This window comes from Ochlerotatus camptorhynchus, unplaced genomic scaffold (genome assembly GCF_037179485.1).
Source record: "Ochlerotatus camptorhynchus isolate MF236.1 unplaced genomic scaffold, CSIRO-AGI_Acam_v1.1 ptg000361l, whole genome shotgun sequence".
Taxonomy (NCBI): domain Eukaryota; kingdom Metazoa; phylum Arthropoda; class Insecta; order Diptera; family Culicidae; genus Ochlerotatus; species Ochlerotatus camptorhynchus.
The window spans coordinates 5,433,882-5,461,118 of NW_027040849.1; the positions used below are offsets into that span (position 1 = coordinate 5,433,882).

Sequence of the window (27,237 nt, forward strand, 5' to 3'; positions counted from 1 at the left end):
CAACTCAGGGTACTTAAAAGAAGTCCAGAGAAATTCAGAAAAGTTCAGGGAATCTCAGAGAAGGGTTGGACACTTAAAGCAAAAGTAGGAAACCTCACAGAGCTTCAATGAACTTTACAGAAATTCAAGAGAATTAAAATAACTTAAGAATATAGTTTTACGACAGTTTGTATAGTGAAGAAGTATCACCGGCTCTGTAAAGTTAATTCGTTTGAGCCTTATTTAATAAATTAGTAAACAACTCAGAATACTTAGAAGAAGTCCATTGAAATTCAGAAAAGTTCAGGGAATCTCAGAGAAGGTTTGGACACTTAAAGCAAAAATAGGAAACCTCACAGAGCTTCAATGAACTTTACAGAAATTCAAGAGAATTTAAATAGTTTAGTGAACTTCAGAGCTGTTTAGAGAACTTTAAACAGATCATCGAACTCCAGGTAAGTTTTTTGAAACATCAGTTCAGGAAAAATAAAAAAGTTCAGGGAACGTCAAAATAGTTTTAGATACTTTAAATAAAAACAGAAAACCTCATAGGCCTTCCGGATATCATAGAGAAGTTCGAGGAACTTCAAATAGATTAAGTATATTTTTTAACTGCTTTTTAGTATAATTTAGAGGATACTCAATGATCTCCAGACAAAGTTATAAAACGTCTGACACATGTTGGAAATACGAGAAAAGCTTAGTGTATTTTATAAAAGTTTAACGAACCTTCAAGGAATCTCAAGAAAACACTGAAAGCTCAGTGGAAGTTTTGAGAACTCTAGGTAGCTTAAACAAAAAACACGAGTCAAATTTCAAATAACAATGAAGTGAAATTCAGAGCAAGAAACCTCAAAAAGCCTCATAAAAGCTTTGTAGAAGCTCGGAAGGATCCTTCGGTGACGGCCAAGTCAACCGTAACGAAGCTCAAATGAAACTAGAGGTTGTTAGAAGAAAAAGGGTGTAAGTGACTTTGATCGATTTTCCTCATCGACTTTCTCTTTTGATAGCCACAGCTTTATAAAAAGATTTTGCGCTATTTCTGCCACATAGTTTGAAAAAGGAGGTTCTCATCTAGCATCCGGAATAGCAAACGAATCAAGGAATGTATTTGCAGCTGAATTAATAACGAAAGAGAAAGTCGATGAAGAGAATCGATCAAAGTCAGTTATACCCCTTTCTATCTAACCCCCTCACTTAAAAGACGCTCAGGGTACTTAAAAGAAGCCCAGAGAACTTCAGAAAAGTTCAGGGAACCTCAGAGAAGGTTTGGAGTAAAAATAGGAAACCTCACTTCAATGAACTTAACAGAAATTCAGGGAATTTAAAATAACTTCAGGCAACCTCGGAGTTTAGTGAACTTCAGAGCTGTTTAGCTGTTCAGGGAACTTTGAAAAAATCACCGAACTCCAGATAAGTTTTTTGAAACATCAGAGAAAATCAGATAACTTCAGGGAATTTCGAAAAACTTCAAATAGATTAAGTATATGTTTTGATGACAGTTCAGTATCCTTTAGAGATACTCAATGATCTCCAGAGAAAGTTTGAGGAAACGCCTGACACTTTTTGGGAACACAACAACAAATCTTAGTGTATCTCATAGAAGTTTAAAGAACTTCATAGAAATTCAAGGAATCTCAGGAAAATACTGAGAGCTTTATGGAAGTTCCGGGTACTCTACGTAACTAGAAAAAATTACCCAGGAGAGGTGTCAGAACGTAACAATTATAATAATGATCAAACTCTCTGAATAGTAGGATCGTGCTCCAAAATACTCTTTCAGGATATGCAGTATTTTATTGATGGTAAGATACATCTTATAAGACTTCAGGATTTCTAGACTCTTCCAATAAGACCCACTAGACATGGGCCGCAAGATTTCAAGACTTATCCCTTAAGTCCTCTGAAGTTATATCAGTGATCTTACTGGGCATGTTCCACAAATCCACCGGACTTATCCTAAGAGACCTTTATGCGCTAACATATGGAGTCTCTTTAGTAAATCTGTGTTTTTAGAAGACTAGAGTTGATCTATCATTGGAAATAATCCATAAAACCTTAAGACTGAAACCATAGGATTTCTGAAATGATTCCGTAAGGTCGCCTAAGTTGACCCATAAGGCACCATAATAAGACGCATAAGTTCTCTGCAGTTAATAAGGTCCTCAGAAATTGTCCTGAGAAATCTGTATAAGGCGTCTGGATTTAACCTGTTTAAGAGTTGTTAATATATCTGAAGATGACCAAAAATATCTCTGACGTCACCTTAGAAATCAGAGGTTCACTAAAACTTCTCCTGCACTTCTTTGAGATTGTCTGAGTCTTTCAAGGCTAGCTGAACAACAATGGCTGTAGACGCTGTATTGCATTTCCATAATCTTATGTGATTTCTAAGGTTTAAAATTCAGGGAATTTCAGTTCAGTAAACTTCTCTGAACCTTCCCCAACTTCTGTTAAGTTCCCTAGACTTCTAATAAATATAAACCTTCAAATTTATTATGAAAATTGAATAACATATCTGTCATGTTTAGACTTGAGAGCTGTAAAGTATTGTTAGTTCGGATTTCGTAATATATTCTTGTTTCACAATTCTCCTGGTATCTTATAACAGTTTAAGCTAAGGTTTATTGATTTTTCCCGAGTACACGGTCGATCAGACCGTCTCAAAATTGAGTCGAGCCAACTCAATTTCGTCAAAAGTGGATTCACTCAAAAGTGAGTTGAATTTTTCGGGACGATAAAACACTACCGCCATCTGTTGAGTACACTGTCATGGGCAGTACGCTTAACAGATGGCGGAAGTGTGTAAACGTTAAACGCAAGGACATTGACTAAGCGCGCCACAGGCGGCGGTACTAACAACTAAGAAAAAATTGAATTGACCGTTAAATGAAATAAAATCCAGAAGAGTTAAGCAACATCCGTTTCTACATATATATGACCTAACACGATTACCTTGGAACAGACAAACAAATAATGATCACAAATCCTACTTACAGTGGCTTCGGCGGATCGCTGGCCAGCAGCGTACCGTCGTTCCGTGCCCGATCGTTCGGCTCCTCCGGTTCCGAGTCCGAGTCGGAACTCTCGATCGGATCCAGCGGGTTGATCGGCTGCGCGTGGTGATGGTTGTTGTTATTGTTAATACCGATGCCGATGCCGCCGCCGACGCCGCCACTGCTGCTGTTGTTGTTGCCGTTCGGGGCGGCGACGACGACCATGGGCTTACCGCTATTGCTGCTGCTGCCGCCACCACCACCGGATTGCTGGGACTGCTGCCGGTTGTTCCGTGGTGGGGCTTCCGGCTGCGCTTGCTGTGACTGTTGGGAGACGCCCAATTCATTTAGTTGTGCGGCTAACATGTCCAAATCCTATGCGTGGGTAGGAATTGGATTCGTGTGTGTGTGTGTATGTTCGTTTTTTCGGTTTTGTGTGTGTGTGGGTGTACGAATGTTGGTGTTGTGGATCGGTTGGGTTGTGGTGGTGGTGGTGGTGGTGACGTGAGGGCAAGAGGGGGTTGGACGGACAAAAGTGAACCGATTAGGAACTTGTGACTTTATTACAACTGTGAGATTTGACGGCAAACTCTTTTGCTTTGTTTGGCCTGATGAAAAGGGATTTTATTTGGCAAAGGAAAGATCATATTATACGTTTAAGCCAAATAATTTGCAGGAAGCAGTTAATCCAAACTCGGTAAGGCAGTTTAGTTGGATTTGGGAGTTTGCAATGCTTGCTTTTAGCTACTGGAACATTGAATTACAAACAACATTTAAATACGAAAAGCAATGCAACACGAGCAAAAGACGAAAGGGAAAATGGATTAGGTGAGATGAGGATGTTCAAGTGTGATTCGAATGATTTAAAATTGAAAATTTTCAGTGGTGACGTGACCGCCAACAGAAGCATTCCTAACTGATTTCGTTCATTTTTTAAATCATTTCAATGAAGGAAAGATGGGGTGAGATGCATCCCTGCGACAAGATGACTGTTTGCAAATTTTAAATATATTTTCAATGTATTTTCGAGCATTTATCATCAGACACTGCAATATTCCTTGACAGACCCTCGAAAAAGAGATAAAATAGGTATTTTGAATGCCAAAAAGTCATTTTGCACCGGGGGTGCATCTTGCCCCTTTTCACTATGTAGCTTTTATATGTTTCCACGTGCAATGAATGACGAATCGGTTCGTTAGATTTATGGAAAATTTCAGGCGAGTAAAAAGAAACAAGTAGAGGTACAGGTAAGGGTGAGGGGGGGAGGGGAATTGGAAGCTTTTATTGGCGAGAAATGTGGCATCTTGACGGAGGGAAGCGAAATTTCTTCACACGACTCGATGGATTCGGAAACGGAAAAAAGACGGAGAACGAAGCGAAAATTCAATCCCCAATATGCCAGCAGCTGTTTACAGGGTGACAACGAAGCCACGAAGGAGGAAGGGAGGGGGGGGGGGTTAATGGGAATGATGGATCGCGCTACATGTTAAATTGTTACATGAAGCCTTGCGGACCGGGCCCTTCAGATATGGATGGAATGCGACGGCGACGGTGAGATGTAAGTTGCACGGGGAACGAAAATATGTGAGTGGATGTGTAATGGTGGTGGGTGGAATGCATGTTTGGATGTATCTGGAGCGCGAAATTATTTTGGAAGGATTTTAACGGAAGCGAAACGGAATTTTAGATGGCAGCGTGAAATGGTGAGTGTGTCAGTCTGGGTGAGAGGCGAGACTTATTGGGGAAGGACAGCTTTAGCTTTAGCGAAATGTTTTTATCCGATTAGCGTGGTGTAATTGAATTTGTGTGCCTGTCCGGAAAGAGGATTACAATTTGGAGTGGCTTAAAGTTTTATGAAAAGTGATGTGACAACATGAGCAACATGAGGACTGATGAGCAACAGCTCTGTGTAGAAATTTGTTTTGGTAGTAAAATCATTTAGAAAGATAAAGATGGTTGTATCATTCCTTGGATCTCCAAGGTAGAGGTTAAGAGCTCTAGTTAGCGAATTTCTTTGCAAATATAGTAAGGGTCTGATTTGACAACACAACCTTTTTGGACTTATAAGCTTTCCATAAATTTTGATAATTGTAAATCTGATTATCTGATCACACCCCAAGCTTAACGAGTATCCGGAAAATCTAAGAAAAATATGACAGAGGATTTGGAGATAATAAAAGTGCAGCTAAAGGCGGAAAACAACTCCGCGCGGTGCATTGAACCACTTGCACAGTGGTCCAGAATGGGAGTTTAACCGGAATAGTTCTTTTCAATGTTGGAAAAGTATCAAAAAATCTAATCTCACCAAAGCCCAAGATCACGCTTGATTTTCGTAGACAAAAATCAACAAGCACACAAGTCCGGTTGATATTGCAAGCAGTGATGTCGCAGCTCGGAATATCAAGTTAACAAAACTCGCCATGGCCCAGCAGGTGGATTTGGCAACATCCGCATAACCAGAAACGGTTCCGGTATGGCTAAGCCTCATATACTGGTACCTTCCGACGGCTCATAATTTATTATTATCATTATCATATTGGGGCCTCCCTTAGCTCAATCGGTAAAGGCGCAGCTACAAAGCAAGACCATGCTGGAGGTTGCTGGGTTCGATTCCCGGTCTGGTCTAGGAATTTTTCTAATTGGAAAATTTCTCGACTTCCCTGGGCATAGAAGTATGATTGGACTTGCCACACAATTATACCAATGCAAAAATAGAACAGGCATCGAAAGCTCTCAATTAATAACTGTGGAAGTGCATCTAGAACACTAAGTTGAGAGCACGCAATATGCAATAAGCTTGAAATGCGAAGAAGAAGAAGAAGAATAAGAAGAAGAATAAGATACTGCCAGAAACGGTGCTGGGTATCCGGATGTGGCCATATTCACCTGTGTATTCGTGGCACGATGTCTATTTATTCCCGGATTTATTACAGAGAATTTTAGCCGTAAGCTAGTTCATCTCTTACTTCCGGATGAAAAATATTAAATTTTGAACCGTCGGACAGTACCAGTACATGAGGTTTTGGAAGTATTCTATTTGAGGCCCTGCTGGAACCGATTCTGGGTATCCAGATGTGACTAGATCCACCTGTCAGTCCATAGCATAATGTCTATTTACTTCTGGATGAAAAATCATAAATTTTGAGCCGTTGGACGATACCACTGCATGAAGGTTAGGAAGGGTCTTTTTTGGGGCACTGCCGGAACCGATGTATATATACTTAATTAAAAATCATGAAAGCCCTCGGACGGTACCGGTGCATGAGGTTTAGGATGTGTCCTATTTGAAGCCCTTCCGGAATCGAGTCTGGGAACCGGATAAGGCCAGATCAACCTATTTGTTCGTGGCATGATGTCTATTTAGTTTTGGTTTAAAAATCATGATTTTTGAGCCGTCGGACGATACCAGTATATGTTCTTTAAGAAGTGTCCTTTTTGAGCCCTAACGGAACCGGCTCCGGGTATCCGGATGTGACCAGATTCATCTTACGGTTCATGGCAGGATTTCTTTTTACATCTGGATGAAACATCATACCTAAGAGCCTTTAAAATTCTTTGTGTACTGTCGGACGGTACCAGTACATGAGGTTTAGGATGTGTCCTATTTGAAGCCCTTCCGGAATCGGGTCTGGGTACCGGATATGGCCAGATCCACATATTTGTTCATGGCATGATGTCTATTTAGTTTTGGTTTACAAATCATAAATTTTGAGTCGTCAGACAATACCAGTATATGAAGTTTAGGACGTGTCCTTTTTGAGCCCTACCGGAGCCGGCTCACACTGGGGCAGATCAGTGATTTTCTCGGAAAAAATTAATAACTTTTGAACAAAGCATCCAATCAGAATACTGTCTTGGGTAAAGTTGTTTGTATTAGTTAAGCGCTTCTTCTGAATAAATTAATTAGTTTGCAACTTGGTCGTAGAGATGGCGCGCGAATCTAACTTTTGAATAAAGCATCCTAGACGTATAGTGTTTTGAACAAAGTTTTTCATCTATTAAAATGAAGGAAAGTTGCAGAAGACATAAAACTTCCATAACCTTTAGTTTCGGAGATATAGGGTGTATTGAAAAATATGATGTCAAAATTCTTATTTCTTAACTTTTTTGTATATTTTCATATGTTTGCTCTGGTTTCTGCATTTATTCCAACGAAAACAAACTAGGTGCGAATTTTCATTGAACTGTTTGTGGAATTTATAGTGGTTTTAGTGAAATATTCTCGAAAAACATGATATTTTGCCTCTATTTTAGGTGGGTGGGATTCTCGAAAGGGCAGCTAAGGGCAGCTGGACTTTGTCTCTTTTGCTAGCTCATGTCATTGTCTAACATATACCAGAAAACTGAAGACATGGTATTCGATGATTTTTTTTAATTTCACTTTATATATACCGATAAAAACATCCTTTACATTGAAATGAACTGTTTCACATAATGAAAAACATTATATAAATTTTTGACATGTCACCATTTTTAAATGCTGTGCTGAATTTTGAGATTGTTTACTTATTATGAGCTGCCAGCGAACCAGGGGCCTGGCTGGTGGCCATGTTTTTGATGCTATCATCTGTTTTTGACTCTCTGCTTACTACACGATTATCCGTCCCTTTCCACCATGTATACGTCAGCTCAATCAGCTGCATTACCCAGGTAAAGTTGAAAAATCATAAATTTTGAGCCATCGGACGGAACATGAGGTTTTTGAAGTGTCCATTTGAGCCCTATCGGAACCGGTGCCAGCCCAGGTAACAATTTGGGTTTTATGAAGGTTCTGTAGACCATGATTTGGACTTGTAGAATGCTTTAAAACCTTGATAAAACTTGCAATGGTACTTGGGAGGTATCCTGAATGACCACATTGGAAAAATCCTGCACAGGGTGTCCTAGAATGGCCTTTATCATTCTTTTGAGATCAAGAATCGGTTCAAAAATGGAATTTTGGTACCGAGTTGCAGCCTGGGTCACTTGTTTTACAGCGCCACTTCTAGAGGACGCTCAACGCTTCTTTTGACATCATAATGATTGCTTCCGACAGTTAGGAAAAGCGAATAAATTTCAGGTTTCTATCATATTTCATTACAAAGTAACAGCTTTTATTAAGTGACGCTGGGTCAAAAAAGACCCTAATGCACTAGGAAGGTTAAAAACTTGGTCAACAGCAGAAACCTTCTATCAAGGCAAGCTGTCATGGGAAACAAAAAAACTCGAAACAACGTAAAGCAACAGTGCGCTGATGAGTAAATTCCACAGTTTAGCGCTATCGAATAGGTCTAGTATATCTGAACAACTTTACCGAAGACAGGAGCCTTCTATCTAGTCAAGATGTTAAGTTAGGGCAAACAATTCAATATGAATGTCACACGAGCGCCACCTGCTGAGTGAATTCTGTTTAGAACTTTTTACCACAACATAGGCCTTGCGTATCTGAACAACATTGCTGAAGACGGAAACCTTCTATCTAGTCAAGATGGTAAATGTCACGCTAGCGTCAACTGATGTGTAAATTGTGAACTAAACTCATTACCTTAGGATAGATCTTGTCCATCTGAACAACTTTACCCAAGACGGTAACCTTCTATCTAGTACATATGTTAAGTTGGGGCAAACAATTCAATATGAATGTCACACTAGCGCTGGCTTGTGAGTGAATTCAGATCTAAACTCTTTACTTTAGGATAATTCTTGTCCATCTTTTCTGAAGACGAGAACCCTCTATATGAGCAGGTTCTGTAGATAGCGCTATATATTTTTGCATTTTCATCTTAGCGCCATCTAGTGAGTATATTATGTCATAAACTATCCATAGTTTTGCAGTTCTTCTATTCCTACACTCTGAAAAAATTTCACGTCCGATTGACGTGAAAACATAGGCGGTTCTCGTCCACCCTATTTTTCACGTAACTTTTACCGTAATTGCACGTATCCGATAAAATTCAGCTTCACTTATCTACGTGATTAGTCAGGTAACTAAGACCTGATTTCCACGTACAGCTTACGTGAAATTGGGGTAAAAACTACTGGACATCTGGTAACTTTTACGTGACATTCCGTTTTGTTTAAAATGCTTTTAATGTAATCTGTACGCGAATTTTTAATGAGAATAATAGAAAGTATATATAGAAGCAGTCAATATTATGCAATTTTATTGGGAAGATATAAATTTTACGTGTTTAAATTAATACTTATATCTACTCATAAAATTGTAAAATATTGACTAGATGATTATTATAAGGTAGAAACGTGTATGCTTTTTTTAATTTCTGACAAAATATGAACACCTGTTTGCAGACTCAAAATGCTTATGTCACCGTCTGAAATTATAAAACTTGAAAAAGGCTACATATAATCATAAATAAATTAATGTAAAATAATCTAATAACCGTCCAACATTTGCAGCAAGCACTGAGGAATTTTGAATCTTTGAAGAGTTCTTCCACGACGTTCGGTGACGCCATATTGATTTTTTTGCATACCTAAAAATTACGTAAATCTCGTTTGACGTAAATATCGCCAAACACACAAACACAAATGGACTAAACCTGTTTACGTGAATATACGGTCAATTTCACCAACATTTTTAGTGGACATGACGTGTAATGCAGGTCAAAGTTACTAACGTCACGTAACATTTGAGATTTTTTAAATACAGGTCAGGTACGTGATATTTCACGTAAATCAGACGTGAAGATTTTTTAGAGTGTACATATCTTGGCAGAATGAAGGAACATCCTCTATGCTTTGGATCTCGTGATATAAAAATCTCAAACATCAAAACATGCCACTTCATGGGTATATTTTTACAATGACCCCTTCCCATGAGAGATCCGCCCTAAAAAAAAAAAAATTGAAAATTTAAACACTAAATTCACTTTACAAATCATTTGAAATTTAAGAAAACCCATAAAAAATCGTAAAGATACGACATTATGAATTTGGTGTCAAATTGGAGCAGACTTCACCTAGTATTACATTGCTCCGGTGGCCACACCTAGTCACAAAATAATTAGTAAAATCCATCGACAAATAGAAAAGTAACAGTCTTTCAAAGTGGCCTGGGATCAAATTGACCCCAAGGTATACATAAAAGGGTTAAGGGTATCCCAAAAGTGGTATACATAGAATTTTGAAAGCTCTTAGGTACAAACACATCATTGGAATACCAGAGCATGATTCTACGGAAATTCTCAAAAAAGAATCCAAATATATCCAATGAAGAGCTATCTTCTAGAAATGTAGAAATTATCAACATAGGTAATTCAGACATTGTAAATTTGCAGGATTGGGTAAGCACCTAGCTTTTTTTCTGTAACTGAATTCTAAAACTTCGAACAGTTGATAAGATTCTGGATGTTTGGCACCCATTTGACAGCTCGCACTGGCTCCCAACTTGGAAGTCCCAAGTGACAAGCACATTGAGTGAGTCCGCAGTACGCAGGAATCTATCGAAGTTTGTGTTAATTTTGATTAGCCTCATAAATTTGACAGAGTTTAATGAGGGGTCGTGGATTTTCGTATGCTTCGAGGGGTGCTTCAATTGGGTTCTCTAGGGGTATTGAGTTAAATGCATAGTCGTAATCGGCAATAAAAATTAAACCGAAATCCAAATTTTATAAATTTTGATGCACCAGAACTATTTTAAACAAGTGCGATTACATTAGCAAAAATAACCATCATGGTGCCCCCTTAGGTGGGCTTTTGTATGGGAGCGAGCTGTCAATTAGTTAGTTTAGTGGCAAACAGTGAAGTTATGATTTTGCTTAAACTCTTAATGAAATCGAGATAAAAGTGTTTGGGATCGAAAAAATATCATTGTGTTCAGAAAACGAAGGTCTTTCAGGTTAATGAACCATAGGTTAAGGACCGACCACACATATTGATCATGTTTCCTTGGGACCTAGTGTTAAGTCTTAGTGTTAGCATAGAGCTAACTCTAAGACTAGAAGGTCCCGAAGAAACGTGCTCAACTTTTTGGCTCAGCTCTGGTACTCTCTTCGGTCCCAAGCTAATCGATTCACCCCTCGAAACATAGGAAAATCCACAAACCCCTCATTTTATCTGTCAAAATTTCATAGTGAATCAAAACAAACATGGTGTAGTAATAGAATTTCGACTAAAATTGAGTACGTTAATCGACTTGCTTGGGACCAATAGGCTAGTCAAGTAGTGAGGCAATTTAAAATCGTTAGTTTCGTATTGATTGTTGGCAGTACTTCGTTTAATGTAGTTTGACGATTGTAGTACTAAATTAAAGGCGTACTACCAACCGGTGAAAACTAACGATTTTAATTTGGCTCACTACTTGACTAGCCTATTGGTCCCAAGTACATCTATAAGCGTACCCCATTCTAGTCGAAATTCCAGTACTACACTATGTTTGTTTTGATTCGCTATGAAAGTTTGACAGATAAAATGAGGGATCCGTGGCTTGACATATGTTTCGAGGGGTGCATCGATTAGCTTGGGACCGAAGATAGTACCAGAGCTGAGCCAAAAAGTTGAGCTCGTTTCTTCGAGACCTTCTGGTCTTAGAGCTACCTCTATGATTGTACCAATCCAAACAAACATAGTGTAATACTAGAATTTTGACTAGAATGGGGAAAGTTAATCGATTTGCTTGGGACCAATAGGCTAGTCAAGTAGTGAGCCAATTTAAAATCGTTAGTTTCGTATTGATTGTTGGTACTACTGCTATACGCATATAATCTAGTACCACATTCGACGTACTGTAAATAAAGACGTAAACCATTAGTACCATCGTGTCAGTCGATGGCATAACACAGAATATCAGCACCATTCTAGTACTTCCTTAAAGTTTGCCCCCCTCTCGTTGTAATCCTGATTCCTTTCAGCAGGTGAGTAAACCAAAGGCGGAATCCAAGCGAAAACTGGAGAATGTGCTATCCGAGACGACAAGGATACGAATCGCGAAGAGCAGAACGCAGCACCACAGCAGGAAAAAGATGACAGATCTAAATTTGTTAAACGTAAGTAAAACGACAGCTAGCGAACAGTAAACAGCAATGTCTCTAAAGAAAGGTAGCTATAAAGGTGTGAACAGGATGGTAGAGGAAATCAGCATGTTTTGTTGTTGTTTGCTTTGCGGTATTGCGGCACAAGAACAGTGTGTGTGTGAGAGAGAGATAGAGAAATAATATCTAAGCTTACCTCTGGTCGGCGTGGTGGCAGCTGCCATTTTGATTTTCATTTTTGACGTGCAGTAGTAGATTGGTAAACGAACACACAAACACACACACATAGCAAGCGCGTTGTTTGTTCGTCGGTTTTTACACGGATTTTCGAGAACATTTTGAATGTTTTTTGACATTTTATGTGCATCGATAGAGAGATAACCACATCCATAACCATAAAGAGTGTTTCAGTTTAAGGTGTTGTTCAGAAGGGATAGAGTTAAGTAGTAGTAGTAGTGAAAGTGGTGAGGTGTAGTAGTAGTAGTTGATGTGTGTGTGTGTGTGAATGCAATTGTAGCACGGTGTGGTTTTGTTTGTAAGTTTTTTTTAGATTTTGGTGACGGCAGCGTGTTTCCAGTTTTTGGTAGTTTGTAGGTTGGTTGATTCATTCCATCATCATCGTCATCATCACCCGAGCGATCGATCCCAAACGAGTAACACGATTTGGTTTTTGGATACAATAGTACATTTACCGAATAACGATACATAGATACATAGAAAAAAAAAGAAAGAAAAAGAAACAAATTGTTCACCGAAACCAATTGTTTACTTAGACAATTTTTATCAAATTCTACGAAATTGACTTGGATTTTGACTTGTTGGGGTGGGAATTCCCTTAACCAGAACTAAATAAAAAAAATATCTATCTGTACATACATTGATTGCGGCGCAGTCGGCGTCGAAAGGGTTACTTGTGCTATTGTTTTAAGAGGCTGGTGCTAGTCACATGGCGGTACCAAATATGAGTATTTGTACAAAATCCCGTTTGCGTGTGCTTTTTGGTTAGGGATTGTGCAATTGTGCGTTCAGCTGTTTTTTTTTTCTAAAGCCAATCAAGAGTAACAGGGGGCGAGTTTTGTTTGTCTTTGTGATGATGGAATAGTGTTTTCTGTTTTGTGACTTGATTTGCTATTGGTATTGCGGTAAGAGAGTTGAACATCAAAATCTACTACAACTATCGAAATTCTATTAACAGTTTGGAAGCGATAGTTTGGAAATGGGAAACGGAAATTTAAGAAATTTAGACTGTTTTCTATAGAAACATAAGAACATCGATAGCGTGAACATTGGAACTTGGTTGTTGAGCTATATTGAACAACGAACAGATAACACAAACGAACGCTCCAAATTGGACTAGTACTGTGGTCAGAGAGTTAAACAGGACGTGCTTGAGTTCCATTTAATCGCGCAAAGCTTTATGTAACTATAGAGGATTCCTAGAGATTTGGTTCAGGGGTAATTCACGAGTAGTACAACGGGGGGCGGGAGGCGATTTAGTGCCAATTATGTCGGGCAAAAGCGCAGCAAACCGTGTACTTACCATTGGTTTGAAGATGTTCTGGGAATTTCGTGGCGGTTGCTGGGGCGTTTGTTGCTGGGACGATGGCTGCTGGGACTGTTGCTGGGAGGACGAACCGCTGCCGGAACGGGGCGTCGGAGGCAGCGGCCGGTTGGCGTTGGCATTGGCCGGCGGATCCGGTACCACTATTAGACGCTGAGGTAGTGCTGGCCGCGAGGGTGGACCCGGTTCCTCCACCGGTTGCTGTTTACTCCGCTCGTCGCGCTGCGATTACGGGAGCAAGGGAGAGGTTTAGTCAAGATAGGTATGGTGGGAAAATTGGAGAACAGGGATGCCAGATACAGATTGACATTTTAGTTGAAGATTCTCTCAATAGGTGAAATCCCGGAAACATTATTTTGGTATTCTTCTTAGAAGCAAAGACTTAGATTTCACATGAACGTCTACTGCCCTGTGCGGCATAACAGTCCCATTAGCATGTTTGGCGAAAATGAGTTATACATTGGAATCGATTGTCAAGTACCATCACTATACAATGTACACGAAAAGTTTTCTACTTTGTTCAGAATATGTTGCGAAAAATACTAAAACTATGTTGTCCCATCCATAGGAGCCCATGGAGCAAAAATATTCAACAGCGTTTTAACGAATGGGACAACTATGCTGAAAAGCGCAGTCTACTTCTCATCTACTCTAAATTTTCTACGCGTTTTCCTTAGAATTCCCTTGGAATAATCCTGGGGGTGTGGCACATCCAAATCTAAATTTTGGATGGTCAGAAAATTTCATGTTATCTAAATTCATCTACTCGCATCACTCTCCAACTTTTTGCAGAAAATCTTTAAAATTTCCATAAATCTTCTTTCTATCTACTAAGCGTTTACGCATCTCCAAACAGCAAAGCGATTTTTTTCCTGCATCTTAGATAGAGTCGCCCCCCTCGGAATAATCCGTAGAGTTCCTTTTATTTTATTTAGCCTCAATATTCCTAAAGAACCCTTAACAAAATTCACTAGATAATTCTACAAAATGTCAGAACCATGAATTTGTTTTCCAAATCCAAGAGCCTCTAAATTTTTTAATCTCATTCAGATAGGGGATTGTGGGGAAAGATGGCATCTAGAGTGTTCCTGAGGGGCCGTTTGATGTTGTTTTCGTGTGTTCCTAAGGTGTTCTGTGGAATTGTTTTGCATTGTTATTAATCGTACCCTAAACTGCCAAAAATAGTATATCAGTCCCATTGTTGCTTGATGTCCTATCCATATGGGACTGTTGTGCGATTATGGGTAGTATACTAGGCATATCTTCGATGCCTATATACCAGGATGGCCGTCTTGCCCCACTTTCCCCTAATCCCATAATATCTGTTTTTAAATCTGGAACCGTCTAAAATTTTCCTAGCCTTATAATCTAATCTTCGTTCCAGAGTCTTGAAAATTTCTAATATTTCGAATTATATTTTAAAATTTATGTTTCAAAACTAATGAAGACAGCAGATTGCAACAATTTGTCCCTGGATCTATTTTTTTTTAGAAATTGAACATTTCCAAGATGGTCTAGATGATTCTTCACACGTGAGCGAATTTTCAGTCGAGAGATTCACCCATTTGATCTCAATTCTTACCAAGCAAATGAACTAAAGCTGCTCAAATTAATCCTTCCAGTTGGAATGGAAGGAAACTTTTGCAAAAATTTACTATGGTCCTTTTGGCAAACCTTATGAAATTTCGCGAACTTTTCTATTATCAGCAACTGATTCTATCACTGACCTAAGAACGACACAATCGCTATCAGTTTCGAGGCAACGTGCAATTCACAAGCTTGGAAAAACATACATTGCTGAGGCAATCTTCCGAGAACCAGTTAATTTGTTTCTGTGGTACACGGTCGTTCAGACCAACTCAACATTGAGTCGAGTCGACTCAATTTCGACAAAAGTGGATTTACTCAAAAGTGAGTGGAATTTTCCGGGCAAAAGCCGTGGAAACACAGGAAAAGCTTCTCGAATATGAGGAATATCCATGAAAATTTTACCCAGTCTAGGAGTATACTAATAGATCATCTATCGATCATAATAAGTTAGGCCTATTCAGCACGGCGTGTGAGGTGACAGTGAAGTGATTCTCCATTTGATTTACATTGGAATTTTTAATTCGAGTTGCTTTTAATTTTTCATCCGGCTTCTTCCGTAATTTGATCTAGAAGATATATGCAAATTCTTCCACAAGTCTTTTAAACATTTCCTAGAAATTTTCGTCTGATTCCATCGGAAGCTTCTTCCAGAAGTACTTCCGATTTCCACGATAGGTTATTTTGCCTTCCGCTGGTAGGTTCATCCAACTTCTTCAGGAAGCTTCTTAAAACATTCATTGAAGTTTTGTATTCAATCAATCTAAGGAAAACAACTGATTTTCTTAAATTTTGGATTGCTTTTCCTAATATGTTTAGAAAAATTAAAACGTACCAAAAAACATCCGAATTTTAGCTATTTTCAAGAACTCTCGAAACTTGCAAAACTCTTGCAACTCTAAAACGCTCAAAACTTGGTTCGACACTTAAACCACTTGGTATTGACGGGACTCGAGCTGCTCTAATTTCATCGATACAGCTATCGAAGAAATTAGAGCAGCTCGAGTCCCGTCAATTCCAAGAGGTTTAAGTGTCGATAAAAGTTTTGTAAATGTCTAGACATGTAAACACTTTCGAGACTCCAGGCATCCGTGGCAGTTTGAGAAATTCAAATTCTTCTAGACATCCAGGAACACCAGACGCTTTCCAAGCTTTGAAAATTCTCCAAAACTCCAGGAACTGGCTGAACTCCTGGAACACACAAAACCTCTAAGTCCAAAATTCCTAGAAGTTCCTGCCACTTTCAAAAGAGTTTGCTTACTCCATAATTTCACGAAGATCCAGAAATTTCATTAGTTTTTGAAGTTAAAAGTGTTCTCAAAGTACTCGGAATACCATAATTTCCTAATAATTTGATAGTTGCCCAGGATTCTCAAGCTCTCATATTTGTGAAATTTCTTGTAAATTTCACTGAGTTGCATCAGTTCTAAGAGTACCGGAAGTTTTTGGAATTCCTGACAATTGTCCAGACACAATTTTTAAAGTTTGTATTGGCCGTAATTGCCAACCCCCCTTCCCCCTTAAACTGTCTACAATGAACAGCACCAGGAGTTATGAGAGAGCAACTTGAGTTCCTGGAGCTCTCAGGGAACATTTCTAATAGTTCAGCGAGTTTCTTTGATTTCAAACATTCCGGCAAAGTTCTGCTTGGCGTTCACCAATTAAAATTTCATGGACATTTGAACGAAGTCGGTAATGGTGACCAGTAAATTCCGATTAGCAATTTCCCGGAATTTTGGTAATTTCGGTTGTGCGATATACATTAAAATTAAGGATAAAACCGAAAGCCGAAGGCACCAATTGGTTACATGGGTCATTACTTAGACAGCAGTATTTTTCCTGGGTCAAATTTGGTTCTACGTTCGAGTTCTTCAAAATTTAAACCTTCTTGAAAATTTACTCAAAACTCTTTACTAGAATATTCTCAAGCATTTCCTTTGGGATCAATTGCCTTCCTAGAGTTTATTTAAATTAAGTTTGAGATTCTCTCTGTGGAAGTCCCTGAAACAAATATTTATAACAGACTGAAAAAATTCCCTGCAGATCAATCCAAATCTTCGAAGCTCCCTTCCATAAATCTATATAAAATTCGCTTGAATTCTTTTTAGAATTCCCTAGCAATTCATCAGAATCGTCGGGTCAGAATTACCATGGGGTTCTCCTATACATAAACTGTTCTGAAATTTACTTAGAAATTTCCTTAAAATGCTCTAGAAATTCGTTTTGTGTTGACCTTGTACTTATCATTGGAATTCATTTGGAATTGTACCATGAAAATTCAATTCCCTTGGTATTCTTCACGTATCCTGGGATCCTCTCCCAATCGACTTGGAATTTTCCACAGAGCTACTTGCAGATTCTACTCTAAAGTCACACAAGTGATTTGGAGTTAGAGTCTAAAATCTCTAAGAGTTATTTCAAAAACTCCCTTTAATTTTGTCTGAAATACTTTGGTGTTATCCCTGATATTTATTCTAAAATCTTCTCGAAATTCCATCGAAAAAAAAAACCTAGTCCAGCCCAGTGTTGGCAAAATCAGCAACCAATTGATATTTTTCCGCTGTCATGCGCTCGCAATTTCACGCGTGATATTGGCACAAAATATCATGCTTGATGATATTGACTTTACAAGCTCCTTTGACATAGCGAGACTATTCACAACGTGCAAAAATCAAGCTGAGAGTTGACTCGACACAAAAATAATTCCGTTGCACATCGTTTTCTTAGAAAGAGAAAGTATAGTTTGCTATCTCTTTTTACTCTTCACCGAAGGCAGACACGAAGTGACTGCTGTTAGCCGTTATGGAAGTTTCGGTTACATTCGGGTGTAAAGAAAAAATCATGAAACTCAATCTCACCACAGTTTGTTGAGATTTGCAGCTGGTGAGTTTTGTTAGCTTGATATTCCGAGCTGCGATATCACAGCTTGCAAAATCAACCCCAGTTGTTTGCTTGTTGATTTTGGTCTACGAAAATCAAGCGTGATCTTGGGCGTTTGTGAGATTAGATTTTTTGATATTTTTCCAGTCAAAGAATCTTAAAATTTTTCAGAGGTTCGAAGTCTTATTTTTTTTTACTGAAAAACAGATTAAGACTCCGAACACGATGCCTCCGGTAAAATGTGTAACGGCAAACTTGCAATGTTTGAAAAATCATAGTTCAGCCATTTATTGGCGAATTTCAAATCTATTCTTAAGGAATCTGATGTTGATAAATTGCTGAGCAATGATTTTTTAAACATTGCCGTAACTCACTTTACCGGAGGCATCGTGTTCGGAGTGTTAAGTATTTTTTTTCTCGATTTGTCATACAAATTCACGGGTTTTTCCCGTTGACTTAGAATTCCCGGTTTTGATTTCCCGGCTCCTTGGTCACCAAGAAATTATCTAAGTACCGGAAAGTACCATCATTTTGCGAGCCTAAGTCCCTAATTTTGCGTAATCCCAAAATTATATTGAATATTGTTGTATTGTTGACTAGTATATGGGGAAAATACATATTTAGAAATTTTCACAATACACTACAACATATAACCAAAATGAGCGGAGTTAGGCACCACACGAAATTATGGCACTTCCCAGTATGCCGAATTTTAAAAGATCTTCAATGCCAAATTTTACAATCCAATGGAAAAATCTGGCAAACTGAAGAATATTCCACAAAACTGGCATGCCTGTATTGTATCTTACACCACGTAAAACAAACATACCGCTGGTGGTTTCTGGTTTCGGTTCGCATTAGGCGGCGGTTGTGGCTGCTGCTGCTGTTGCTGTTGCTGTTCGGCATTCTGCATCAACGTCCGGCCCTCCTGGATCTGCTGAAAGTTTCGCCGCAGCGTGTCGCCACCGGGAGCCTGAATGATGGACGATGGTTCACCGGCCGTTGGCAGTTCCTCTTCTTCATTCTCCGAACCCGAGTACCGGTAGTCGTCCCGTTCCTTCTCCTGCTTGCGTTTCTTACACCTGGAAGAGATCGAATTTTTTTTAAAGTAATCCTTGCTGTAATCCGGCTCTTAAAATCGTACCTATCGATATGGTCTTTCAGCTGTATCCGCACCTGCCGTTCCGTCGGTTGTTCCTTGATGAACGGATGCTTCAGTAACTGTTCCGTGTAAGGCCGTTGATGATAGTCTTTCACTGTGAAAGAGATAAGCGAATTGATCGATTTTAATTAAGTTAGAAACTTCAGTTATTCTAATTAATGTATGGTGACAGAATACAGAGACGGTAACATCGAGCGAAGTGGCAGATAATTTTAATTAGAAGCGATCTTCCCCCTTTAGGTGGAAAATGCAGCAGCAGCAGCATGGTCCCAGTGGGAAAAGTTGAACGAGGCCACCCGCACACCGACGCCGAAGACGACGGTGGTGGGTGAAGCAGCCGTTACGAAAAAATTAAAAAGTTTTACATCGGTTTCTAGAACAGAACAAGGGTCGGCCGGCGACACCAACCTGGAGATGTGTTTAGTTTACATTTAAGGCAGGTAGGTGGGTAGGTGTATGAGCAGAGTAGATCTCGTACTAACATCAGCTTGAGTGCACTGCTACTGATAAAAGGTTATTGCTGTAAATTTGTGATGCAACTTTGTCTTGTGCTTCCGCTGGCTGGCGAAAAGATGATGATGGTGGAATACAAAGTAAATGTTGAGCTTCCTGGGGTTGAAAATTACAAAATTTATCATGTTACCGTTGAAGTTTGCTTGCCGATATTGGAGGCAAAATTTGAAATTTTGTCGAATTCAAAATAAAGGTCCACGAAAAAGCTACTACGTCAAGAATTTAGCCTTTGTAATCAAGACTAGAGCGTAACATTCTTGACATTTAAGGCTGAATGCGCCGTACCATTCAATCGGTTTCCCTAACCTCACGTTTATGTCCCACGAGGCAGCCCAAGCCGTTTGCTTTCGCTCTATCTCTTGGAAACCCGACTAAAACACAGCAAGCTTTTGCCCTAAAAATTTGCAGCCATTTCATTGCGACTGAAATAATTCACATAGATGTTATCACAACCATTTTGCGACAAGTGTGCTACCAGGAATAGATTCGTAGATTTTCATTTCGTTAAAAAAAAAAAACAAATGGCACATCATGGTGTAAAGTGATGAATTGTTGATGTCATATATGCAGGGCTTTTCAATTTCAGCATTCAATGCTGCCAAAAATAATGACCATGTTGAAGAAATGAAATAAGTGACCAAATAGTGACTTATAGTTGTAAAAAACGTGACCTACGAGAAAAAGAGTAGTCGCAGGGTTTTGGAAAATATCAAAACATCAAATCTCACCAATGCCCACGATTACGCTTGATTTTCGTAGACAAAAATCAACAAGCAAGCGACTGCGGACGATATTTTAGGCTGTGATATCGAAGCTATGAATATCGAACTAACAAAAATCACCTGCTACAGTTCTAACCAAACCGTGGTGAGTTTGAGTTTCATGATTTTTGTTTTACATCCGAACGCAACCCAAAACTATCGGCAGCAGTGTCTACCATCGGTTAAGATTAAAGAGAGATAGCAAACTATACCTTCTCTTTCTAAGAAAACTACAAGGAACAGCCCTATGGGGTTGTACGCAATGGTGACGTAGAACTACGTTGTCTGTATAATAAATCTTATTTGGTAGCTGCACCAGGAGCTTTAGTTTTGTGTAGGAATAGGAATTTGAGCGGGGTTATATCTGTTTATACTCTTTAGTATGACGCGCTTGATATAGATGGGCCACAGCAACTCACGAAGAGCTTCTGATTTCGATCAATAGCGGTGTGACTTCTTCCTCCTTCTATGGATGCTCATGTGGGCTGCTGCTCGCTGCTTGCATGCAGCCTTTCGTTGTGTACTGGAGAACACCACCACTAACCACGCGGTGATTGAAAAAAAAAACCGTTTGGTGAGAGCGGATGGAATTCAACTTTGAAATCTGTGTTAGGGAAATCGCTTTACGCAGGGAATCGGCGATAATTTTAATTATCATAGCAACAGTTACACATCCGTGCAATTTCAATAGTGACATTTTGAAAAATGATTAAGTCTTAATTTTAACAGATTCGTAGAAAAAAATCCTATCGATTGGCGTATTAAGAGTTAAAATCCATCATCTCTGGATCAAAATCAGACCACTTTCATGCCACGACCGACTTTGGTTTTTGAAATCGCACCCGCAATGTTGCCTTTAAGTAGATGGTATGTTACATTTAAACATATCTAGATAGAGCTGGAACTGAATCCGATCAGCGGTTGAGATCAGCCTTGGTAGCTAGCTGCTTCCGGGGAGCCTTTCGTTGTGTACTGGAGAACACCACCACTCACCACGCGGTGGCTGAATAAACACCGTTTGGTGAGACCCGATGGAATTCAACTTTGAAATCTGTGTTAGAGAATTCGCTTTTCGCAGGCAATCGGTGATAATTTTAGTTATCAAAGCAAAAGTTGCACATTCATGCAATTTTCAATAGTGACATATTGAAAAATGATAAAAACTTAAATTGACCAGATGCGTAGGAATATATCTGATCGATTGGTGATAAAATTATTTAAATTGGTCCAGGTAAAACTGAGTTATTAACGTTCAAAATCTTTCATAATTTTGTTACATGTTCCATTTTCGGTTTTCACAAAGTGTACCCCCATATAGAAATTACAGACGTAGTCCTACGTCAAAACAATGTGCAGCGGAATCATTTTTGTGGCGAGTCAACTCTTAGCTTAATTTGTACATGTTGTGAATAGTCTTGCAATATCAAAGGAGCTGGCGTGGCAAAATCAATATCAAGCATGATATTTTTGTTCCAATATCACGCGTGGTATTGAGAGTGTGTGAGAGCGGAAAAATGTCATTTGATTGAGGATTTTGCCAACACTGTCCTGATGGCACACCAAATAAATGTTTGACGTTGGACATTTTTTAAAGAATACTTAGGGGGTGAGGTGCTAAAAGGAGGATTACAATTAAATCTGAGAATAAATCCAGGAAATTCTCAAACGAATTTCGAAAAAAAAATCCAGGGGAGTTTGCCAAACAAATTATGAGGACAAATCAAAAGAATTTGTGAGGAGAAATGCAAATGAATTCTTGGGAAACTTTCAATGTGAGTAGAATTCCAGGGAAAGGAGTGAGATTCAAAATGAAATCTGAAATTAATTCAATTAAAATTCTGAGAATCATTCCCAAGGGTTTCTTACTGAGGAGAATTTCAAAGAACATTGAATTCGGAGGATAGTTCCTACGAAATGTTGCGGAATATATCAATGGAATTGGGAGAAGTGTTCTAATTACATTCTGGTAATATTTTGTATTTTTGAAATTCCAGATATTTTATGTTTTTGAAATTCCAGATTTTACATGTAAACTTTATGTCAATCTAAAAACATGTAAGTTTACAGGGGAAAACGTGTGAATCTACATCATTTAACAAAAAAAATTACAGGATGCAAATGATTATTATGTAATTTTACATGACTTGCATGTAACCTAACATCACAAGCTTGCACATACCAAAAGCTGTAAAATTAGATGTATAGTTTCATTGCATGCTCAATTTTCTATCGATAGCACCTTGGGTATGAATCTAATGGCTCCAAGTCCCTAAGTGAATGTTCGAAACCACTGTAAACTCATGCACATTCCACTGAATTCCCAATTTTGTCTTGGAATTTCCGACTTTTCCCGCTTTTCCCGAATGGGTGGCCATCCTGCTCATTCCACTTATCTATCTATCTATGTATCTATCTATATATATAAAAATGAATTTCTGTCTGTCTGTCTGTCTGACCCTTATAGACTCGAAAACTACTGAACCGATTGGCGTGAAAATTTGTATACAGGGGTTTTTGGGGCCGTGGAAGGTTCTTATGATGGTTCAAGACCCCTCCCCCTTCTGTAAGGGGGGGGCTCCCATACAAATGAAACAGAAATATCTGCATAACTCGAGAACTAATCAAGCAAATGGAACCAAATTAGGCATGTGGGGGCGAGTGTGGGGGTATAAGGAGATAATCATAGGGTAGCCCCTTAGATAATAGGGGGGGGGGCTAAGTACAATATAGCATGCTTTTTTTTTAAATCGGCGCATAAACTCAAGCTAATATTGAATCCCGAGCAAGACCGAGCACACTCAGCTAGTATATTATAAATTTTCAAACGGAGAATGTCATTCAAGCACTTGTTTGAAGCACGTCAGGAGTTTGAAGTTGTAATGTGTGGTCTGCTGTAAAGTGGACCCTACATGATTGCTTTTATTGACTATAACCGTATTGACAATACATTCTATATTGACGTCAATACATCGGTATTGACAATATTTATGTATTTACATCACCAATATTGTTGTCAATAATTCCCTTTCACGCCAATATATTGAAACGTGTGGGGTTCACTTAAGGAGTTATTATTTTGTTTTAAATCAATAATTCACGATGGAAGCGCCTGGAGGATGGTTACTGCAATGACACTTTCCTCAAAGTTAAACACCTTAGTAAGCACGTTCAAATTGCTTACAGAAAACATTTAGGGGGGAAGTACAGAAAACTGCTGGGACAATCTCAATGAACATCCAAGACAGATTTCTAAAGTACTTCCAGTGAACATACAGTACTACGAGACTCCTAGGATAAGTATAGAGGTCATGTGGACATTTAAGAGAAGTTTGGAGATCGGCATATCACTCAACATAAAGCAAACCAATTATCTTACAAGACCTTGGATAATCTCTGAAGGTGTTCAAAGAGAAAATTGCACTTGCGTTGAAAGGTTTCTGGAATCAGTGGGATTTGTAAGGTAAGTGTATGAACCTTACCACAGGCAACAAATGCCAATATTTGCCGACATCTTTCGAGATCTTTTTCTAACTACCTCTGGAATCGATCAGCTGATGTAAGCTGATTACACCAATTTAAACGAAAGATATCTGTTTCCCTCATGGGCATACATCTGATGTAATAAAATGAACCCTTACAGCTTCCGACCGATTAAGTACGCAAAGCATCAGTTATGATACAACAGCGCGTAAAAATTCAGCTCATTCAAGCCCTCCGCGTCAAACCCCAATCAATTTATCGATCATCTTCATCTTCATCCTCTGCTGCTGCCGCTCGCTGCCCGCTTTGTACCCATCAGCTTAAACGCCGACTCGAGCGCACAGTTGGCAATCAATAACATGCCCATGTTCCCCCCATATGATTAATGATTATTCAATGATTTAAATTGCGAAGCTCTCTCGCTTGGGGTGGGAGTGACTATCAGCCACCTGAAGGGAACCAGAACCTACCTAGCACCGTATCGATGAATCCGTGGAACTTTTTGGACCACTTTTTCGATTTCAGTCGCGGCGGTGGATTCCGGGGAATGAGGAACAGTGCCCGCATCGGGTGCAGGTCACACAGGGGTGGCTGCGATTCGGCCATCTCCAGGGCGGTGATGCCGAGGGACCACAGATCGGACCGGTTGTCGTAGGTGGCGTCTCGGTTTTCGTCGCATGCAATGACCTCCGGTGCCATCCAGTAGGGCGTACCGATGAAGGTGTTCCGCCGGCCGATGGTTTTGTCCAACTGTGCCGACACACCGAAATCCACCAATTTGACCTCGGCGTTGTCCGTGAGCAGCACGTTCTGGCCTTTGATGTCCCGGTGTATCACTTTGTTCGTGTGCAGGTAGCTCAACCCCCGTAGGATCTCCCGGCAGATATAGGCGATCCATTCCTCTTTGAGGCTCTGGCCTTTGGTAGATTTGACCAGATCGGTAACGGAACCGGCCCCGCAGTACTCCATCACCAGCCACAGCTGGTCGTCCTTTCCGGCCGAGGTTTTCTTGATAAATGCACCATAGTACGTGGCAATGTTCCGGTGGTTGGAGTACTTTTTGAGCACGTTGATCTCAAGTTTGATTTCCTCCTCCTCCTCTTCGGTGACGTCCATCACCTTAATGGCAGCGAGTTGTCCAGTCTTTGTGTGGCGACCCTGTTAGAAGAGGAAAGAAAATAGACCAGAATTAGTGAATCAGTTTGCAACCACAGTCTGAATTTGATTTTGCGGTTGCTGCGGATTTACAGTGGAATGCAAACGAATCGCAATTGCCATCAACCGCAGTGAGGAAAATTTCTCCCACTGCACTCGACGACCTCGTCATTGTCATTATTGTTCGCATTTGAGAAATGCCGTATCCACCCATCCATCATCATCACCCAGCAACAATGCACTTTGGAACAATTGTGGTTTTAGCTCCGGTGAATCTTCCCACAATCTAAAACTATAACTAAATGGAAAAGCGTCCCAGGCGTCGTGGTGCCGTGTGTTTGGATGAAAGCGAAAGGAAAGCTCCTCGGTCGGTCGGTATCTGTCTATTTACTGTTTAGCAACGGGTCCGACCGACTAACTAATCATCTTCTCGCTGGTTCGCGCTCGAGTCTACGGGTGTTATTACTTTGTTATTATATTCCATTAACTAAATGGTAATAAAAAGTTTTCACTTTTCTTCTCGTCCGGGGGAGGCCCATCTAGCTGACTTCTTCTGGCTAACATTAAGAGATCGATAACAGCGCGCGGCCGTGGTCAGGTTAGGGAGATCCGCAATAAGTAGTCCGCGCGCTGCAATTCGTTTCTTTTATCTTCATTCGTCTATCAGTAGGCAAAAGTGATTAGCCGGAGCTGCGCAGTGGTGAGGTGAGTCATGAAAGCATTCAATTAAGATACGGCGGCTCACGTAATCTATCCAGGCAACGAACGGACGGCGCAGTGGAATAGGGAAAAAAAAGGTGGTTTGTTTACAGTGTGGAAATGTTGTACGCGCAAAAACCGGAGCGATAGTATTAGGAGACAATGGATACCCTAAATGATAGGTCGGATTTGACTGCGAAAATAGAAGGAAAGCGAATTTAAAGGTTTTGGAAATTATAGGTTTCTATATGCAATAAAGCTGAGATGATTAAGTTCAATATCCATTTCCATTGCAAGACAATTCAAGGCCGAGGTAATGCATGCAGACTACATCATCGCCATAGAAAATGAATAAAGATAGGTTATGATGGGTAGTTTGTGGTCTTTGCATCGACAAAAATGCAGCAAAATGTTCTAATTCTGTATAAAAGAAAAGTCACCTGGAAAAGGATACGTAAAAACCGTAATCCAGTGCTGTTTTAACGGTAAGATGTTGGTAGGCTGAAGGCAGGGCCCCCAATTTGGCTCATATCCTTCTCAACGATATGATTTGAATGGGCATTGAGTTCTTTTCAACCATTCAAAGATGAAATATTCCCAGCATTACTTCAACAGGGGAAAGAAACACTCAGCTCCCTCCTTATTGAACTATTCGAAGCCAGTGTTACTCTGAGGTACACACCAAAAGCATGGAGAAAGGTTCGAGTTGTTTTCATTCCAAAAGCTAGAAAATGAGATAAAACGACTCCGAAAGCCTTTAGACCCATTAACCCTTTCATCTGTTTGTAAAAGACAATGGAAAAATTCTAGATGACTCCATCAAATCAACAAGTTTAGCGAGGTTACCTTTTAGCAAATTCCAATTAGCTTATCAATCAGGTAAATCTACGATAACGGCTCTTCAATCGCTAGTTATTAAAATCGGGAAATCGCTTAAAGCCAAGGAAATAGCCGTGGTAACTTTTCTCGATATTGAATGTGCTTTCGACAATGCATCCTACAGCTCCATGCGTTCAGCTATGGAAGCAAAGGCAGGGTGGCCAGTGAATTTTCATTTTAAAATTCCCGGTTATTTCCCGGTTTTCCCGGTTCAAATCTTAAAAAATTACCGGTTATTAATATTCAACAAAAAACGATATTGAACGTACTTTTAAAAGGGCGGCCAACTGTAACTTTTCGGTAGTTATTTGTGGAAAAAATAAAAGCAAAATTACAGAAAGTTTTTTTTTTAATCTGAAAGTAAAAATTGAACTCTATGAGTCACTTAATGTATTCGAAACAAATCATTAATCTTCCGAGAAACTTTGAAAACTCACACTTTTTTAAGCTTGATACATCTTATGATTTCAAAGCCCTAGAATTTATTCTGTAACAGAGATTAAAGTCACTAGGCCAAATGCTGTATGGATGAATAGGGTATAAGGGTTGATGCATATATTATGTCACGCTCTAAGGAGGGAGGGGGAGTCTAAGATTTTGTGACAAGCAATACATT

The 27,237-nt window shown here is 39.5% G+C and overlaps 2 protein-coding genes across 11 annotated transcripts in view; both read right to left on the minus strand.

Annotated features, from left to right (window-relative positions):
* The window catches only part of OXA1L (OXA1L mitochondrial inner membrane protein), a 135,649-nt gene that overhangs the window by 102,358 nt on the left and 6,054 nt on the right, over positions 1–27,237 (minus strand). The window lies entirely within an intron of this gene.
* The window catches only part of msn (serine/threonine-protein kinase msn), a 239,681-nt gene that overhangs the window by 68,599 nt on the left and 143,845 nt on the right, over positions 1–27,237 (minus strand). For 6 of the 10 annotated variants that reach the window (XM_065231740.1, XM_065231747.1, XM_065231741.1 and 3 more), the window contains 6 exons: positions 24,359–25,046; positions 19,117–19,228; positions 18,802–19,054; positions 13,485–13,727; positions 12,141–12,161; positions 2,977–3,350 (listed from right to left, as the gene is read on the minus strand). In XM_065231740.1, the coding sequence (XP_065087812.1) occupies positions 2,977–3,350; positions 12,141–12,161; positions 13,485–13,727; positions 18,802–19,054; positions 19,117–19,228; positions 24,359–25,046 (1,691 nt within the window). The remainder of the gene's footprint in view (positions 1–2,976; positions 3,351–12,140; positions 12,162–13,484; positions 13,728–18,801; positions 19,055–19,116; positions 19,229–24,358; positions 25,047–27,237) is intronic. The other 4 variants (XM_065231743.1, XM_065231744.1, XM_065231742.1 and 1 more) reach the window with 4 other exon arrangements.